A 19,264-nucleotide genomic window follows, 5' to 3' on the forward strand; every position below is an offset into this window, starting at 1 on the left:
GAGATTCAATGGTGTTTTGTTGTGTTGTTCACTGTTTTCCACAGGTTGGACTATTTTGTTTTTTTCCAATAAAGTTTAGAAGAGATGCACAGTCCTGCTGCACTCGGGCTAGTGTTTGCCAAGGACTGTGCCACCAGCCACTCTCTGAGGGCTGGCTTCCACACTAACCCCACACCCATCTATCACAGGCATCACCGGCCAGGTGACCCTGCCAATAAGAGGCCAGGCGTGCATGCCATGAGCCATTTGCCAGTACCATACCTATGTGTCGGTGTACCTTATATTCCCATAGTGTGTGGGCCCAGGGCTCACGTCATTACAGTAAGATCGCTCTCCAGTCCCTGATAGACGTGTAGCACCTGGCGCTGCAGGGCTTCACGCTTCTGCGCCCGGGGCTTACTTTAGCACCACTTTCTTGGGGTGAAGTTTTGCCCCAAAGCTATGGTTTTGCTGGGCTGATGATCCCACAGACTTCAGAGCTGTGAGATTGTCAGCACGGCAAATGTTTTTTGCAGGTGTAAGGCAAATTTGTACATGCACATTCAGTGCATTTGTAAGCCTGCAGTGACAAATCTGAATTTGTAAATGGGCAAAAAATAAAGAGGGCGGAGCCCCCATGCCTAAGAGGAGCCGCTGCTGGTTTTCAATAGCCTACTCTACATGTACGTTTTGTTTTCAAAGGCTATCTTTTCTGTGGTAGTAGTTACATTTCTCCTAACTCTGCCCTAACCCTCTTCTTTCTCTGTCCCAAGCTATTCTTGGCATGCATACCTTGATGAGCAACCAACAGTATTACGAGGCTCTGGCAAGCAGCACTATAGTCAACAAAGAAGGTCTACACAGTGAGTACTAAAAATAGTCACCTTTACGTGACTAACGATATTTGTTTTTAGTTATTCTGTAAGAGTAAACAGTGACGATGCACCTTATGTATGACTTGACCTTAGAGTAGACAAATTACAGTGTTCAAAAACTGACTTGAATGCTAAACCCTCTGAAAATAAGTCTCACCAGAAATTGAAGCTGGTTTTGTGAGGTATGCTTGTGTTTTCGTGCTAAACTAATCACTCTTTGGAATTAGTATTACTTGCTTATTAGGCTCACAAGTAGCAGACCAAGAATATAATTTTTTTAAGTGCTTTAGGTGTAATTCGTTAACCTCATTTTCACTGGTGACTCTCTCACAAATGTAATATTAGCCAGTCTTGGATATTTAAAGCAGTTTGATTACATAAAGACTCTTCCTATTAGACAGACGGGTTCTTATCATCTTGGGTCCTAGGAAATGACATTGTGTGATCTGATTAAAGGTGGGCTTGCAATCTTGATGCAGCCAATAAGGCGAATTACTGGCTCCATTGGGATTACAACTGATGAATGGAGTGTTTAAATTGTGAAAGAATATGTGCCGGGGCCCAAAATCACACTGGTGTCAAATGTTCAGGTGCTGGATACCAAGAACCCAATTCTCAAAGGTATACCTTAGACTTCAAGTCTAAATTTAGACCTGAAGACTACGTTTAGCCCTAAAGTGTAACTTTAGACCTGCAGTCTAGGTTTAGACCTGAAAAAGTCTACGTTTAGACCTGAAGTCTAAGTTTAGACCAGGGGATGTATTACAGATGACTGCTCCGGCGCTAATTGTCGCTGTGCGCTAGACTATGCGCCCGATGGCATTACAGAGAATCGGTCTGTAATGCACCGTGATCTTGGCGCAGACTTTGAACTCTGTGTTTATGTGCGTTTGCGTCTGTGTGCATATTGTATTAGTGCACAGACGCAAACGCACATAAACACAAACATACTCTGGTGCACAGCTACAATTAGCGCCGGCGCAGTCAGTCATCTGTAATACTGCCCGTGAAGTTTAAGTTTAGACCTAAAGTCCAACTTTAGACCTGAAGTGTAAGTTTACAGTTCAGGTCTAAACGTAGACTTCAGGTCTACGTTTACCTTTGTGAATCGAGCCCCTAAGCTGCATAGTCTCGATTTCACCTCTCTTTAGCTCACTCTTGCAGGCTTTTTTTATCCCCGCTTACTTGTTTAGTTACCATTTTTCCGTCTTACTCTTCCACCTCCTTTCCCGGATTGCTGTGTTTGTTTCTCTTGCTCTCGGTCAAATCTAGCGATTAAAAATAGTTCCCGGTCTCCCAAAAATTGTGCCAGCGGGCCCGACATGCAACCACCGCTCAATTTAAGCACTACACATGAAAACATTTCCATCCTCGATGCTTTCTGCACGGACATCTCTGGTGCAAAAAGCTACTAAAATGTCTTGGTGAGAAACAGAATGAACTTGTCTTTATTTAGTCTGAGACTAAACTGAATACATTATTTATTTAAGCAATTGCAAGTATTAGCAGGGGAATATCGATTATTTTTCAACAACTCTTTAGGAATGCAGTAATTATGTATCCACTTAGGAAGTTATGGGGAAGTATGCATATATTTATTAAGCAACGTATTTGTTTAAAATACTAATGACTGTGCGTACATTATTTACTCGTGATTTTTATTTGTGTTATATTGTTACTTACGTGTATTGCACTTCACTATTAACTGACACTCATTACGCTTAGAAATGTACCAAGGCCAACTGGTGCACAAAATTAGAGACTGTTGAAGTGAGATGGATATTGAGTTACAAACACGTATTGTATTGTATAGAATAAGTACCTGAATACAGGATTTTGCACACTAAAAGAAAGGACTGAGATCGACGCTCCCTTGCTATACCAAGAGAGTAAAGGCCCCACTCTGTGAAAACCACAGGGCCAGCGACACACTGAGGTCATACTAGGCAGCACTGTCGGGTACTCCCACAAAATAAAATTAATTTCAGCTTCGATCAAAATGTGTCCAAACAGCTTTCGGCCATTCAACTGAACCTCTGTCAACTTTGACCCAACTTGTAGTTGAAGAAAGTTCCAAAATGAAAAAATAGAATCTCTCCGAGTCTCCACAAGTTTTTGCAGTGGAACTGCCCATCGCATTTAAAAACATACTGTGAGTGTGTCAATACCCCCCCATCGCCGCGACCGAGACCAACACTGCCAGAGAATTTCACCGCTGGGTCTCCCGCTGCGCCGACAAGCTTGCACCCCTCTGTCCCCCCCCACCAAACAACGCCCGCTGAAAGCCGCCTGGTTCACCACAGAACTTCAAGAAGCCAGACGCTCCTGCAGACGCCTAGAGAAAACCTGGCGAAACCTGAAAACCACGGAAGCACGGAACGACAACAAGAGTGCCCTGAAGGAATTCCACCAGCGCATAAGAGACACCAAACGGACCTTCATAAGTCCAGACCAACGCATCCAATGCCAAGGAACTGTTCAACGTCATACAGCAGTTCGCAAAACTCACCTGCGAAGCCACAGACATCACACCTTCCCAGGAACTCTGCGACAAGTTCAGCTCCTACTTCCATCTGAAAATCAAGGCCCTCTACGACAACTTCAGCGAACCAATGACGATCACCACCCCCCTACCCACCGCCGCCGATAAGCCGACCATCATGTCCTGGGAACCCGCTACCGTCAAACTCATCATAGCAACCATGAAGAAAACCCACTCAGGAGCCCCAACGGACCCCTGCTCGCCACACATCTTCCACAGGGCCTCCGCTGTCATTGCACCCGAACTAGGACGCACCATCAACGCCTTCCTCAGATCAGGCATCTGCCCAGACGACTGGAAACGAGCGGAGGTTCAACCCCTCCTCAAGAAACCATCGGCCGACCCAACAGACCTGAAAAACTACCGGCCCATCTCTCTCCTCTTTTTTGAGGCCAAAGTCACTGAGAGACTCGTAAACGCACAGCTGACTGCCTTCATAGAAGAGAACGCCATCCGTAACGCCTACCAGTCAGGATTCCGCAGCAACCACAGCGCCGAGACCGCCCTCCTCGCCGCCACTGATGACATCCGCATGCTACTCGACCAGGGACACACCACGGCCCTCATCCTTCTAGACCTTACCGCAGCCTTGGACACGTTTCACATCGCACTCTCGCAGCCAGACTGTACGACGCGGGAATACAAGGAGCCGCCTTCGACTGGATCCAACTCCCCCTTCCTCTCCAAACCCACGGAAATGAACTACGGAGTACCCCAGGGATCATCACTCAGCCCCATGCTCTTCAACATCTACAGTGCCCCCCTCGCCGCCAAGGTCAGACAGCATTGGCTCAGCATCATATCCTACGCCGACGACACCCAGCTCATCCTCTCGCTTACGAAGAATCCCGAAGACACCAGACTTTGTTTCCAGGAAGGTATGAAGAACGTGGTAGCCTGGATGAAGGACAGCTGCCTGAAGCTAAACTCAGAGAAGACCGAGGTCCTCATCCTCGGGCCCTGCACCTCCGCCTGGGACAACACCTGGTGGCCCTCCACCCTCGGGAGCCCACCCACCCCCACAGACCACGCTCAGAACCTCGGCATCAGCTTTGACTCCTCCCTCTCCATGAACCGCCAGATCAACACCGTCGCCTCCACTAGTTTCAACTGCCTTTTCACCCTCCTTAAGACTTTCAAATGGATCCCCCCCCCGACTGCAGAAGGACTGTCACCCACGCACTCATCACCAGCAGACTGGACTACGGCAACATTCTCTATTCCGAAATCAACAAAACTCTTCTGCACAGACTCCAGACCATCCAGAACGCCGCAGCCAGACTCGTCCTCGGGACACCACGCTATGTACACATGACCCAACACCTACAAGGCCTCCACTGGCTCCCCATCAAGAAGAGGGTCACCTTCAAACTCCTCCCCCACGCCTACAAATCCCTCCACAACATCGGACCCAAATACCTCAACGAGAGAGTATCCTTCCACGTACCCAAGAGGAACCTCCGCTCCGCCGACCTCACCCTGGCAGAGGTCCCCCGCATCCGCAGAAACAGAACCGGCGGGAGAGCTTTCTCATACATCTCAGCCAAAACCTGGAACAAGCTCCCTGTGAACATCAGACGCTCCCCGACCCTGCACATGTTCAGGAAGGTCCTCAAGACCTGGCTCTTCAAGTGATCCGGAGCCGCCCCCCCCAGCGCCTTGAGACCCTCACGGGTGAGTAGCATGCTAAATAAACCACCTGATTGATTGATTGATTGAGTGTCATTCTAAAGGTTTGGAGTGTAGTAGTCAAATACATTACACACAAAAACTCTAGGATGTGACATATGAAACGCTTGCTGCTTAAGCTAATGTCTTTAAGTACTGTCATATATTGTGCACTTGTGCACACCTGTTCTTGTCTTGCAGGTGTTATTAAGCCTACTCAATATAAACATGTTCCTGACGAAGAACCGAATTCCACAGACGTAGATGAAACACTCGAACAAGTAAAGAACAATGAGCCTGACCTCGAGGAAGTCAATCTCAATAATATCAAGGTAATTTATTTTTGAATGAGTATGATGAATGAACAGAACAACACACGTAGGAAAATGTAACTTAAAGATGACCTCGGTGAGGTGGGTGGACGACCACAAGCCAGGATTGCTGCATAAGCCTCTTGCCCCTGCCCAAATTGCCGCTATTGACCTTAAAAGTCTCACAATGAGAACGCAGCAATAGCAGATATATCTGCTTTCCAGCGGTGTCCACTCCCTCAGTTGGATGGGAGCGAGCCCCGGATGTCGCAACTCAGGGACGGAAGATGTGCTATGGAGCCTGGCAGCCTGGGCCATCTCCAGGTTATGAGCCCGGTGCGTCATGGTGGCTGCCCTGATGGTCTTGGCGGGTAGCTGCACCCCAGCTGTGCGACTCCGGCCTTCTTGGCTGCCGCTTGCTGTTGTCGGTGCGGTCAGGAGAGTGGGGGTCCTCAGGTGACCCAGGAGCTGGGTGCAATTAGACTGGCGGCTGCCATTTTCCTCTGCCTGGGCAGCCATGACCAGACCGAGTTTCATCCTGATTGCTGGCTTTCTTATTCCAGCTCTGTAGTGTATAAAAATATTGTTCAATGTTCAAGGGATCCAATTTGATAAACATTGCGAAACACATGTTGGAAACAAAGAAAGCACAAGCACTTTACTATAAAGGAAAACTTAACTCAGCAACTAACACTCCTCGGGAAATCTTCTGCATTGCAAAGAACCTCCTAGAGCTTCCACCCTCAGACACACAACAAATTGTCTCGTCTGCCTGCTGCAATGAACTTGCATAATTCTTCAGCGGAAAAATTCAAGACATCTATAATGCTTTTTCTGGCTCCACATGCCCCACTGACCCTCTAGTTATAGAGAAGTCCCCTCTCACCACTGAGCATTCACTGGAGGAATTTCCCGCCATGAATTTGGATACTCTGTCGGAAATGTGTTTCCAAATGAAATCTAGCTCTCCTCTCGACCCAGCATCCCCACACTTCCTACGCAAAGTCAAAGAAGTAGTGTTTCCACTTATATTAGAGGTGATGAACCTATCTATTTCTTCTGGCTTAGTCTCAGCCCCCTGGAAGCATGCCATGGCGAAGGCTCTGCTTAAAAAGCCTAGCCTAAACCCTGATGTCCTAGGTAACTACCACCCTATCTCCTTGCCCCCTAGAATCTGGAAGATCCTAGAGAAGTATGTGAACAGGATCCTCTCCGATTTCTTAGAAACTCACTAACTCCTGCACTACTCACAGACTGGGTTCCATCCTCAACATGGAACAGAAACTGCTCTGCTGCCCATGGCTGAAGAATACAAGAGAATTATTGATCTAGGAGGAGCAGCAACCATCATCCTCCTCGATCTAAGCTCTGCATTCAACATTGTCAATTTTGATATTATTTTAAACAGATTTAGCATGGTCGGACTTTCTGGTGGTGCTATTACCTGGCTTAAGTCTTACTTAGATGGTAGATCATTCCAGGAATGTGCAGGAGATTCAGTATCTAAGAGCCTATCGCTCAGCTGCGGAGTGCCTCAGGGCTCATCCCTGAGCCCCATATCATTCAATATATACATGTAACGGCTCGCAGACATTATTTTGCCATAAGGGATCAAAATCATCAGATATGCTGATGAAACACAGTTGGTGGTTGCTCTCAACCACCACCAGAGCACTCCATCCGACCTGGAAGCTTGCTTATAGAAAGTGGCATCATGGATGGACCACTTCTGTTGTAAACTTAATAGAGGAAAAACAGAGCTAATGCTCCTGGACAACTCTCTGAGTATGGATCCTCAACTAGCTTGGCCAACTTGCCTTGGCCCTGCTCCTACTCCAAATACTAAAATCAAACGCCTAGTTGTTTGTCTGGACAAATCCTTTAAATTCGACCACCAAGCAGTGATGCTGGCTTGGGCCTGCTATTGCATTCTCAGACTCCTGCGGAAAGACCTACACCTCCTTCTCATGACAGCAAGAAGAATCATGGTCCAGGCCTTGGTCCTCTCTTGTTTGGACTATGGAAACTCCCTTTATTTGAGAGCTCCTAACTCAACGATAAGGAAACGCCAAGTCGTTCAGAACTGTGCTGCTCGGCTACTGCTTGGTACGCCTCAAACTCAGTCGACTAAGCCAGCTTTGAAGACCTTACATTGGCTTCCAATCTCAGATAGAATAAAGTTGAACTCTCCGTGCATAGCCCATAAAACCTTATGGGTTAAGGGCCCATCAACAAATGATTCTCTCACCACCTTCTACCCCCCATAAACTCAGCTAATTTAAATCTAGCCATAATCCCCAAAGTTAAAAGGGTGAGATGTGGAGGAAAGTCCTTCACGTACAACATAGTCATACTCTTGAATACTCTTCCTGTACATCTTCGGTCAGAGTCTCGTCACTTCCCTGTTCCAAAATGCCCCTCTTTAAACGACTTAGCTCCTCTCTGTCTTGCTGCCAGCGTTGGGATGCCTTCGGGTAGCTATGCGCTCAATAAATGCTGTTTTAAATTAATTTGAATAAAGGCAGCAGGGATAGAGGGCCATTTTGCTTAGAGCCACCCTACCCATAACGCACAGTGGCAGCGTGGTCCAGAACCAAACAGACCTGCACAAAAACAATCCTGCATGCAATGTAGACACTCTTGCACCATGGTGCAAGAGTGCCTGCGATGGCGCTAGGCAGCCCATTGTGTGCCAGCGCATGGGAAAGGACAGGAATGCTTGATATTCCATGAAATATGGCACATACCTGCCCTTTCCCAGTCACGCAGTGCAGCAAGGTGACTTGCTGCACTACAGTGCATCACAAAGCTCATAAATTAACCCCTGAGTTTTTTCCAACACAAGCAGACAGCAAGAGTGTCCCTTCCTACTTTTCCACTTGCTCCTCCCGAGTTCCCCCCCACTGACACATGTCATTAGCTCGTGCTCCTCTGCTGGATGTGTATCCAAACTTTACAGGCAGTTCTCTAATACGATTGACGTTGCTAACCTACCAGCTATGCGACCGTGGGAAAAGGACTTTGGACAAGGGATACCTGAGAGAACCTAGATGTTCTGTTGCTCCCAAGTAAAAATTGGATCACTGAATTACAGACATAAGCTTCGACATTTTAAATGAATAATTTGTACTACTCCCCAGAGATTATGCGGTAAACTTGATATAGCCATAAATACTAATTGTCGGAGATGCTTTTCCAGCCTGGCTGGGCTTCTTCATCTGGCCTGGCAATGCCCAAGTATATTTGCATTCTGGCAGAAGGTTGGCAATCTACTTTTGGACATTACAAGACACCTTCTGCACCTCTCTCCAATGGTGGGTTTGCTGGGCTGTATGGTGGATGTACCGAAGCCTCTGTGGAGACGGACTGCCGTACTGCTACTTCTGGCTAAACGTAGGGTTGTCATGTCCTGGCTGTAGGCCCCCCCTCCTATTTCTACTAAAGACTCAATATGAGATACATCCCTTTGCAATGACTCTGCAGAATGCTATGCAATGATGAAACCTATTCAAGTAATACCAAAGACATTTTGGAGCCTTTTCGTACCTACTCTGAAAGTCGGGGTTGGCTGAGCAAAAGACGGTCTGAACTTGAGGTGATTCCTTCTATGGGACACAAACTTATGTACGAGATGGGGTGTTGAGCAGTAGTGGCTGCTACCGGATGGGCGTGGGGGGTTGGGGGGGATTAAAAAAACACTTACCTGGATGCAGCTAGCCGGCCTCCCAGACTCCCCTGACCAATCACAACACTGTCTTGCAGCAGCATTGTGATTCATCTGAGCACCGTGGTTCAGTGCTCAGAGAGGGTCTAGGAGGCTGTGCATGTTCACCACCTAGGCTGTAATGCAGCCTGGGTGGAGAACATGCAAAGTGCGCACAACTGTTTGGCCGGCCCGAGACGGCCTGCCAAAATGTAATGCGCACTTAGGAAGTGCCTACCACTTCTCCCACAGCTCTCTTCAGTCCATCCGCACCCCCCAGCCAACTGAGCCAGTATGGTTACATAAAATGATAATGACGTTGAGTTATTATAATTTTATTTTTCCGTTTTGAACTGCTCAGTGAGCAATGGGTCGATGCTCCTCCGCCTTAGCAGAGGAGCCACAACTGGTGTTGAGTGGTATGTTCCCACCTGATAATGTGATTGTTGAGCTTCAACACATTGAATTGTTTTTTCCATCTAGGTTGAGCCAAGAGGACTGCTGGTGGCTTTGCTTCATGCCTGTAGTGTTGTTCTACTGACTGTTATGCTCAATCTATGATATGCCACCTGATTGCCACGGATGACTGTACGGGTGACTGTATTGTTCTACTACATAAAATGTTAAATAAATGTTTATAAAAATAACATTAATGGGTATAAAACAGTTTAGTGTTTCAGCACTTTGAAACTCATCCTCCAATGAATTACGAACATGTCCTTATAATGCTCTTTCTCTGAGTGTCTTGATGGGACAGTCACTACAGAACTAGGAATTTGTTTGTAATGCTTACATATTTATGCTAAAAAGAAGGCACAATGCCTGTCAAAAATGGTCTGTCTTGGAAATCGATTGAGAGATAGACCATGCCTTAAATCTGACAGTGCAAATGTATTTTCACAATGAAGCTGGAAATGCTCAAAATAATTGTAAGACTAAGGACCTTATGTACAATGTTTTTATGCTTGCAAATATATTGCCCCCTTACAAAATCTTAAAGATTCTACCTCTGCAAAATGGGGGATATTCACAAAAGATCTACATGTGTAATTTATACTGCATGTACATACACTACACATACTTAAGCTTCGAATGGATGGAAATTATTTATTGAATAAAAATGAGACCCCATTTGCACGGGCAAAATGTGATCATTCAATAACTGACCCAGGAAAGGCAATGCAAATCGCTCAAATAGGTTCGCCTAATTATGAATTAGAATCAAGTAATTTGTTCCTATTTAACATAGTTTTCAGATGTGCTTCTTCCAAACTGGAAGAAACATCATTGAGTAGATTCACCTCTTCATTTTCCCAGTACTTACTAATATAAGCTACATCTTTATCTCGGATAGACAACTCTTCTCCTTTAACACAATTTTCAGTCCCTTACCCTGAGGATAGTCTAAGCAAGTGAAACACCACTTCCACTTTGTGCTTACTACAATAGCTGTCTAAATGAGTTTGCCCCCCTGGTGGCACTAGGGGTGGGACATAAGTACAGTAACGAGGAAGAGAGGGCTGGAGTAGAATGAAGAATTAGCAGCATTAGTGAGAATTAGCAGTAAGTAAAGGAAATGGTACCCTTTCCCCGTTCTTCCTTGTTACAACCCTTATCAATATGAGGAAATAGCAAAACAAGTCATAGGATGCAACATGCTCAACAAAGAAAAAAACACTTGAGCCATAACGAGTGTGTGTCGCCAGTGAATTTAATGGGCCAATTTAGCAATGTGACATAGAGGAAAGAAAGGAAAATGGTAAACCGTGCCCCAAAGATCTTGCATGTGATAGTGAACCAAGAGAATGTGCAGGGGCCACCACAGAACCAACATATATCTACTCCGCAGCCTGAGATGGCACCACCTCTCTTGGTGACCTTCACTAAACCATATGGGGTAAGAGATTCCAGGTCAATGACCATTTTTACTCCTCTCCTTGAGGAAATGAATAACTGGAGACTCGTATATGCTAGTCCAAATGATTTAAGCATTGTTCCCACCTTCTTAAATCAGAATGTATTTGTTCTGTGAACATCCAAGCAGCGAAAAAGGCCTTCTTGTGAGAAACTAGATCTTGGAAAAAATACAGCAAAACCATATTCAGATTTTGGAGGAAGGATAAAATTACCATAGGGATAAACAAAGGGTAATACTCTATGGTCCTGTGGAAGGCTAACGCTGAAACGCGTAGACTACCTCTGTAAATACTGCAGAAATGCTGAAATAAATTATGAATTGAGCCCTGTGGTGCTGCTTAGTTCTTTCATTACAACGAGAATGGCAAGAAGAAATTTTGGTTGGATATATATAACAATGTGGTTCCAGTACGACACACTCAACAGTGGGTTTAAATATGAGGCCAAACCAATGGCCTAGGATTATTATTTGCCAAACACGTACGCTGCACTCAGGAGTCTTAAATTCACGTCAAAGTATGCTTTATTCGAATATTATTCATAAAAGCAAAAAACATTTTACAATAACAATTTCATACATGATTAAAAAGGAATTAAATTAAGGTCGATAGATACAAAGCATACACATATCTTATACATGACCCTATAACATGTTTTTCTTAGGCGGTAAAGAGTTAAAAAGTATTTTTTTAAAACATAAAACATAAGAGAGAATAGTCAAAGGACTAGCAGTCTCTCCTAAATCATGAGAGTAGTCAAACGGCTAGCAATCTCTGTCTGATTGTCCACGCCCAGCCTAAATATTTTGCAGTGGCTACTGTAATCCATGGCAAAGTATTAGTACGTATTATACGCAGGGCCACTATGCCACTGGTTGTTCCTAGATTTTTACACATCGGAGACAACCAGTTACGCCTTGGGACCGCGTAAAACTTGCAGACAAATAAAAAGTGTCCAATAGTTTCCTTGTCTGTACCACATACAGGACATCCATCACACGAACCCCCTTCCCACTTAGATGTCAAAGATAAATTCAGGTTCCTTTATTTCTTATGCAAAGCCAGTCTGCCTTCACCTGGCTCTGCATAAGAAATAAAGCAACCTGAATTTAAGACTCCTGAGTGCAGATCTATATATATATATATATATATATATATATATACGTTCTAGTTAGCTGGACATTTCATGTCATGAATGGTGTAATATGTGACGTCATGAGCAGTGCATTGCAGGTGCGCGAGTTATAGTTAGCTGAACTAAGTATAACGGTGGAATTTCTATGGTTTGTAAGAGTAAAATGTCCCGCTAACTATAACGTCCCTGAAACCTATGTTTTTTCAGTGAATTTCTAAGGTTTCTTAAATACTAATTTGTAACTATAACATACCTGAAACCTAGGGTTTTTTCAGTGAATTTCAATGGTTTTTTAAATGCTAATTTCTAACTATGACATCCCTATTAAGTCCCCTTGAATCCTGAAGGTCCCTGCACGCATTGCCATTGAAAGCAATGCAATGCGTGCACGTTTTTGGCCTAAAAAGTGAATTGATTCCAAGAGGTCTCCTCCTATGCAGCGCATGCGTGCTGCGTAGAAGAGACCTGAATAAGGACGCTTTCTGAACCAAGCACTACCTTTTTCCCAAATTTGGTATAATTCCGTTCCGTTCAGCAGTTCGGCTGTAGCCTTGGCTAAAGTTTCCTATGGGAAATGGATTTTACAACCTCTATTTTTTTAATTTCTCAGGAACTACTGAACAGATTTACACTATTTAACAAAAAGGACTCTTTCTGAACCAAGAACTACCTTTTTGCAAAATTTGGTGTAATTCCGTTCAGCAGTTCGCGCTGTAGCCGTGTCTAAAGTTTCCTACGGAAAATAACATGGAGAAAACACGTTTTTGGACCCCCGTTTTTTCTTGGCCCCCGCTTGATGAATCACCCTGAAACTTTCAAGACAGGAGCTGACCGTAGCGCCCCGATAGTTTAGAAACTTTTGCAAAGATTCGTCAACCGGTGCCAAAGATATTGGGAAAACAAAAGACTATTTTCCTATGGAAACTAGGTCCTAACTATAACTACCTAGTGGCGACCGCCAGTAGGTAATGTATATACATAGATACATATATAGTGTAACATAGTTGAAAAATATTCATTATACATTATATTAATGTTTTTATTGTAAATTTACTAATGCGAAAATCTCTCTCCTTCTGTAACTTATCAGTCTGCCGAGTTGCCTTATGGGAGTTGTAGTGTTGTGGGGACATAAGCGCGCACCTGCTGGCCAGTATTCATGTTGAAATATCGCAATGTGTGTTTATTTTGGCCTCGTTGTGCTGTTGCTTATTACTATGCCCCAATGCCTCCAGAGGACATCAATTTGGTCCATGCGAAAATAATTGTGCATTAATTATCTCTGCTCTCACGGCATAGAACACAGATCGTATAACAATTAACCTGTGACCCAGCTCTTCTGAAAATGCCAGATTTTAAGGGGTAGTCTTGCGATAACAATGCAGTGACATTTTGCAGCACGTTTATTTACCTGATGTTTTTAGGCACAAGTTTCTGAGCGATTGGTGGCCCTGTGTGCATATTTTTTAAATGCTCCCATTTGGGCAGGTGAAATTGACAAGTATATGACACGGAGAGAGGCAGGTTGTTTCACAATAGATTCTAACTTGCAGATATTTAGTTATTTCATGTATTGTCCAGATATTGTAAATGGTGCAAATGTTGATTCTGTTTTAATGATGCCATTGTGTATACCTAGAAAACAGTTACACTTTACAAACAGAGCAACATCATTGCATTTCTGTTACACGTGAGTATTTTTTCTATGTCTACCCTGCACCTGTGGGGAAAGTGTTATATATACTCACTCAGTTTGGGTGCCAATTCGATTGACAAAGGCTTTAGCGAAGCCGAAACGTGTCGCCTTGAGCTCTCCGTGCTCCATTTTGTTGAAACAACATAGCCGCTGTGCAGTGGTTCCTCAGGATATGTATGTGTATATATATATATATATATATATATATATATATATATATATATATACTCATTTTTTTTACGAGAACAGAGGCATCAGACGTTGCGCCCCAGGAATAAACAATCCAGACAAAACAAAGGAGAAATGCAAGATGCCATGAGAGAAGGCGGCGAAGGCTCCAAAACACGAGGGAACAAGAGACCAACAAACAGAAATTGGCAACACAAATAATACAACCATCAATAAACGCAAATACAATTGTCAATCTATCCACTGTAGTCCTGACCCAGGCTGAACAACAATTACTGGCATTCGGACTGTCATATTGTCCTGAACACAACTTTGTCTACCCACAAACACAAGTGGATATTTACAAGTATATATGCATGCTAAAACTACAAAATCTCCTAAAGCAGAACAAACAAGTTGAAATTACGTCAAATAGAGCGTCACCAAGCAACGTCATTTAACTAGCTGCTTCTGATATTACTTTGCTTCGTAACCTTCAAGCCCTTGAACGTGATACAGAAAGCCAAGAACAGCTTGAGTCGACACAGACATTTATGGAGGGGCAACAAACAAACATCATGGCCACAATACAATCAGGTTTTAAACAGAAGTCAACTTTTGTACCTATCATGCCCAGAGACAATATTGACATTTTTAACGAACAAGTCACTAAAGAAATCAAGACATTATATGGCAAGAGTCAGCTAAATAGCAAAAAATTGAGCACACATCACTCTAAATATAAACAACTGATTCAAAAACTTCAAAAGAATGACACAGTAGTGGTTCGAAATTCCAATAAAGTGGGCAACGTTGTCCTTTGGCCAAAACAGCAATATCTGGAAGAAGCCATTAAACAATTTGGGGACAGGAGCTGTTATAAACTGGCAAACAAACAAATCGTTACAACAACACAAAACGATTTATTTTCTAAACTTTTGGCTTGGAAAAGTTTGGGTATGATCAATCAGGAGGAATAAAGGTTTTTGAAAAAAAACTACCCCATGCTACCTGTTATATATTTCATACCAAAAATACATAAGGACAAGTTGAAATCTCCAGGAAGGCCTATAATATCGGCTAAACAAAGCCTACTGGAGAATGTGTTGAGGTATATTGACTCTTTTTTGCAAGACCTAGTAAAAATGTTGCCGTCATACGTACAGGACACAACAGATTTCTTGAGACAAATACAGGAGGTGCAATGACGTGATGATTACCTATTGTTAAGAATGGATGTATCAAACTTATATACTTCCATCAATCATAGTGATGGCCTAAGAGCATTAGAAAACTTCTTGGGCACCAGGCCATTAGAACTACATATGCACAACAAAATGATTGTTGACCTCACAAGATTTTGTTTGGAAAGTAATTATTTTCTGTTTCAACAACAGGTGTACCATCAGAACAGAGGCGTAGCTATGGGGGCTAGCTTTTCTCCTAGCTACGCCTGCTTTCATATGGGGTGGTGGGAAGAGAAAATTGTAGCCACTGTATATGCTCATTTCAAAGCCAATCATTTTATTAAATGGGTACGTTATATTGACGACTTATTTATAATCTATTGGGGTGACTCACGTGAAGCAGAAGACTTTGTCTTGAAACTCAATGACAACAATATAAACCTGCACCTTACACACACTATCATTGCGAAATCTGTTTGTTTTTTGGATGTTGAGTTCTACATAAGTGAGGGTAACTTAAATACCAAGTTACACCGTAAATCAACAGCAGGTAACACCATTTTACACTCAACCAGCTTCCATCAAAAACACACCATATACAGCATTCCCTATGGTGAAATGCTGCGGATACGCAGGATCTGCAGAAAGGAACATGACCTCATAGAAGCCCAGCAGGAGTGAAAGGTCAGGTTCCTAGCCAGAGGCTACACTAGTGCAAATATTGATAAAGCCATCTACCGCACTAGAATGATACCCAGGGAAGATCCACTTTTCAAACCTTCTTGTACCAAGGCCAAACAAACACAAATTGCAGGACAAGTGGCAGGCAATCCCAGACATATCATGACGTTTAATAAACAGAAAGATAGTCTTGTTAGGATTATCAAAAATAATTGGCACCTTGTCCGCAATGATCCAGTCTTAGGTGATACTTTGGCTCAGTCCCCTCTGATCATGTACAGAAAAGCTCCCAGCACTAGCGATTTTCTGGTCAGCAGCAGTCCCGAAATTAAAACTGGTACCAGTTGGCTATCAGGTAGCAAGGGATTTGTAATATGCACAACCTGCAGAGCATGTAAGTTCGGCACCAGCAAAACGTCCTTCAGTACACCTTTTAGTGACAAACCCCACAATATTGACAAACATCTTACGTGCAAAACTGAGTTTGCTGTTTACGTGCTGAAGTGCTCCTGTGGGCTGCAGTACGTGAGCAGTACGAAACTGCCGGCCCACAAGAAAATTCTCCAGCACCTACGAGCAATAACAAACTCAGATATAACCTATCCGGTGGCCCGCCATTTCAGTGAAGTCCATGACAAAAATCTGGCCCACTTAAAATATTTTGTTATTGATTGCATTCTCCCACAAAGAAGAGGTGGCAACAGAGAGGCTAGTCTGAGCAAATTAGAAACTAAGTATATTTTGGAGCTGGATAGCAAAAGTCCCCAAGGATTAAACACAACGGAGTATTTATATACCTGGTTCTAAAAATATTAATCGGACTGCTCCTATATTAAAATAGTAGATATACATTTCCATGACTGATTAAGAATCAGTAGGATTTTTACATGTACTATAGGTCGCCATACCACCCAACCACGTATTATGAACAATACATTTTTTTCCCTTTTTTTCTTTTCTTTCTTATGGATATGAGTGGATGAGTAATCATCCTTCCCCTAATTGATTGCATTTTAGGCACAATGCACTTTTTAGGCATATGATTAATTCATATGCAAGCACTTTGTTTACACATAGGCACATTGCACTTTACATTTTTTACAGTACGCACAGCGGGATAGATGCCAACAGGGGCTGTATTCGCCTTATTTTTTTTGTTGCAGCATTTGCACATGATCATGTTAGGGGTTCTAAACGGTGGTAGAATGAAATTGCAGCAATTCTTATGGCACTTTTTACACATATATATGTTGGGAGTTCTTAGCAGAGTAGGAAACTTGATGTTTTATGACTGCTTTTAGATTACCCACATTGATGTGTTTTAATGTGTTAATTAATTGGTTTGCATTATGTACCATGTATACCTAAATTAAAATATATTTATACAGATTATTTGCATAATTTGCACATGGTAGTGAAAGTGTAGGACCAATGTTTAAATATGCAGCGTATGCTTGTCTAAATAATGTTCAGACCAGTAGTCTGTCTTCACCTTTTTGCGCACTGAGCACTTTAAATGTTGGGAGAAAATGATGAGTAACCATGTGATCAAGGCCCTGCGAGGCCGAAACGGGTCATGGCAGCACATCACAATCAAGAATAAAGAAATCTGGCACAAAATAAGTGGAGTCTGTTTCCATTTTGGATTCAGCATCGCTAGAATCACTGACAAAAAGGACAACATATATATATATATATATATATTATATTTTTTAAAATATATCCAAACCAAGAAACCTCCGAATAAGGAGCCTCTGACCCTTCAGGGCGGCCTCTGCAGACAGGCACGGAGCAGCCCATCACCTCATCACGCCAATGAAACAAACAAAGAGGCCCGTTTCTGGGGACAGCAGCTTTATTCAGAAATATGCTGCACAATTAGGCTTCCATTTCTCCAACATGTTTCAGCGTTTAGCCTTGTTCACGGACAGGAAGCTGAATCACCAAGTGCATGTGTCCACGCATTTTTTAAAGTATCTGACATCACGTGACTGATTAAAAATACACATCCCACAATGCATCCTGGTCACATATCTGCTTGCTGGTAATGCACGGAATTAGTTCACGTTCTAAAGGCAGTTCATAACACGCTCTTTGCACTGTGCCGGTGCAAAAATATCTATTTCATGGTGTCTCAGTCACGGAGATTACGATTTTAAAAGCACAATGCTGGATATTATCGTTCTCTTTCAAGAGCTCACGTCCCCAGAGCGATTAATGCAGGGATTGCTCCTACATCAAATCCCTTCCACAGCTGTCAGTTGATTTGCTATTTAGCATTACCTTTTGTAGGTCCAGACTGCAGCGAGTGGGTCATGCTCCTTTATTTAATCCAATATATATATTCACTTAAAAAACCATAGGTTTCACACATGTTATAGTTAGCTGGACATTTCCCTCGTAAAAAACCTTTCCCCCGTTATAGTTAGTAAAGAGAACTATAACTCACGCGACCGCAATCCACTGCTGATGACGTCAGATATTACATCACTGTATTTATTCACTTATTTACCCATTTTTCTTTCCTTTAACCTTTAGCTATACATATTTAATAAATATTTATTTTACAGAAAGACACATATGTCATCAGTGATGTAATATCTGACGTCATCAGCAGTGGATTGCGGTCGCGTGAGTTATAGTTCTCTTTACTAACTATAACGGGGGAATTTCATTGGTTTTTTACGAGGGAAATGTCCAGCTAACTATAACATGTGTGAAACCTATGGTTTTTTAAGTGAATTTGCAAGGTTTTTTAAATGCTAATTCCTAACTATAACGTGTGTGAAACCTATGGTTTTTTCAGTGAATTTGTATGGTTTTTTAAATGCTAAGTTATGTATTTATTATTTTAAAAATTTTTTTAAAGGTTTTTCACCGTGCGCGTACCGTGCGCGCTCTGTGGGCGCACGGTGCGTTACACCGTTCGCGTAATTTTCACGTTTCTACCGTGCGCGCACGGTAAGCGCACTCCGCGTTTTTTTCGTAAAAATATTAAAAACATTTATGGCCCTTGGGGGTCCTTTGGGGACCCCCTGACAATGGCTAGGGGGTCAGGAACTGTCCACCCTGCCCCCTTTTCATGTTCTCCACCTTTATTTTTCACCTCCCTCGGACTGCGAGAGACAAAATGGCGGCCGACACTTCCTGGTTTCGACCGATTCGAATGTTTACTAAGATCTAACAACCAATCAGAATTGCGCTCGTGCACGGCAGGGTGCGCTTACCGTACGCGCACGGTGCGCGCCTATAAATATATATATGCTTTTAAATGCTATTTTCTCAGAAAATACTGAACAGATTTACACCAGACCTGCAAAAGGCACATCCCTGACCTGAGGACTACCTCTCTGCCAAATTTCAAGGTTTTCTGTTCAGCCGTTCGGGCTGTAGCGCGGACTAA

At 43.2% G+C, this 19,264-nt stretch overlaps 1 protein-coding gene across 4 annotated transcripts in view; it reads left to right on the top strand.

Annotated features, from left to right (window-relative positions):
* TMOD1 (tropomodulin 1) overlaps positions 1 to 19,264 on the top strand; it is a 497,118-nt gene that overhangs the window by 370,331 nt on the left and 107,523 nt on the right. For all 4 annotated transcript variants that reach the window (XM_085636597.1, XM_085636598.1, XM_085636599.1 and 1 more), the window contains exons 5-6: positions 753 to 842; positions 5,266 to 5,396. In XM_085636597.1, coding sequence (XP_085492723.1) covers positions 753 to 842; positions 5,266 to 5,396 — 221 coding nt within the window. The remainder of the gene's footprint in view (positions 1 to 752; positions 843 to 5,265; positions 5,397 to 19,264) is intronic.

Source organism: Triturus cristatus, chromosome 2_1 (genome assembly GCF_964204655.1).
Source record: "Triturus cristatus chromosome 2_1, aTriCri1.1, whole genome shotgun sequence".
NCBI lineage: Eukaryota > Metazoa > Chordata > Amphibia > Caudata > Salamandridae > Triturus > Triturus cristatus.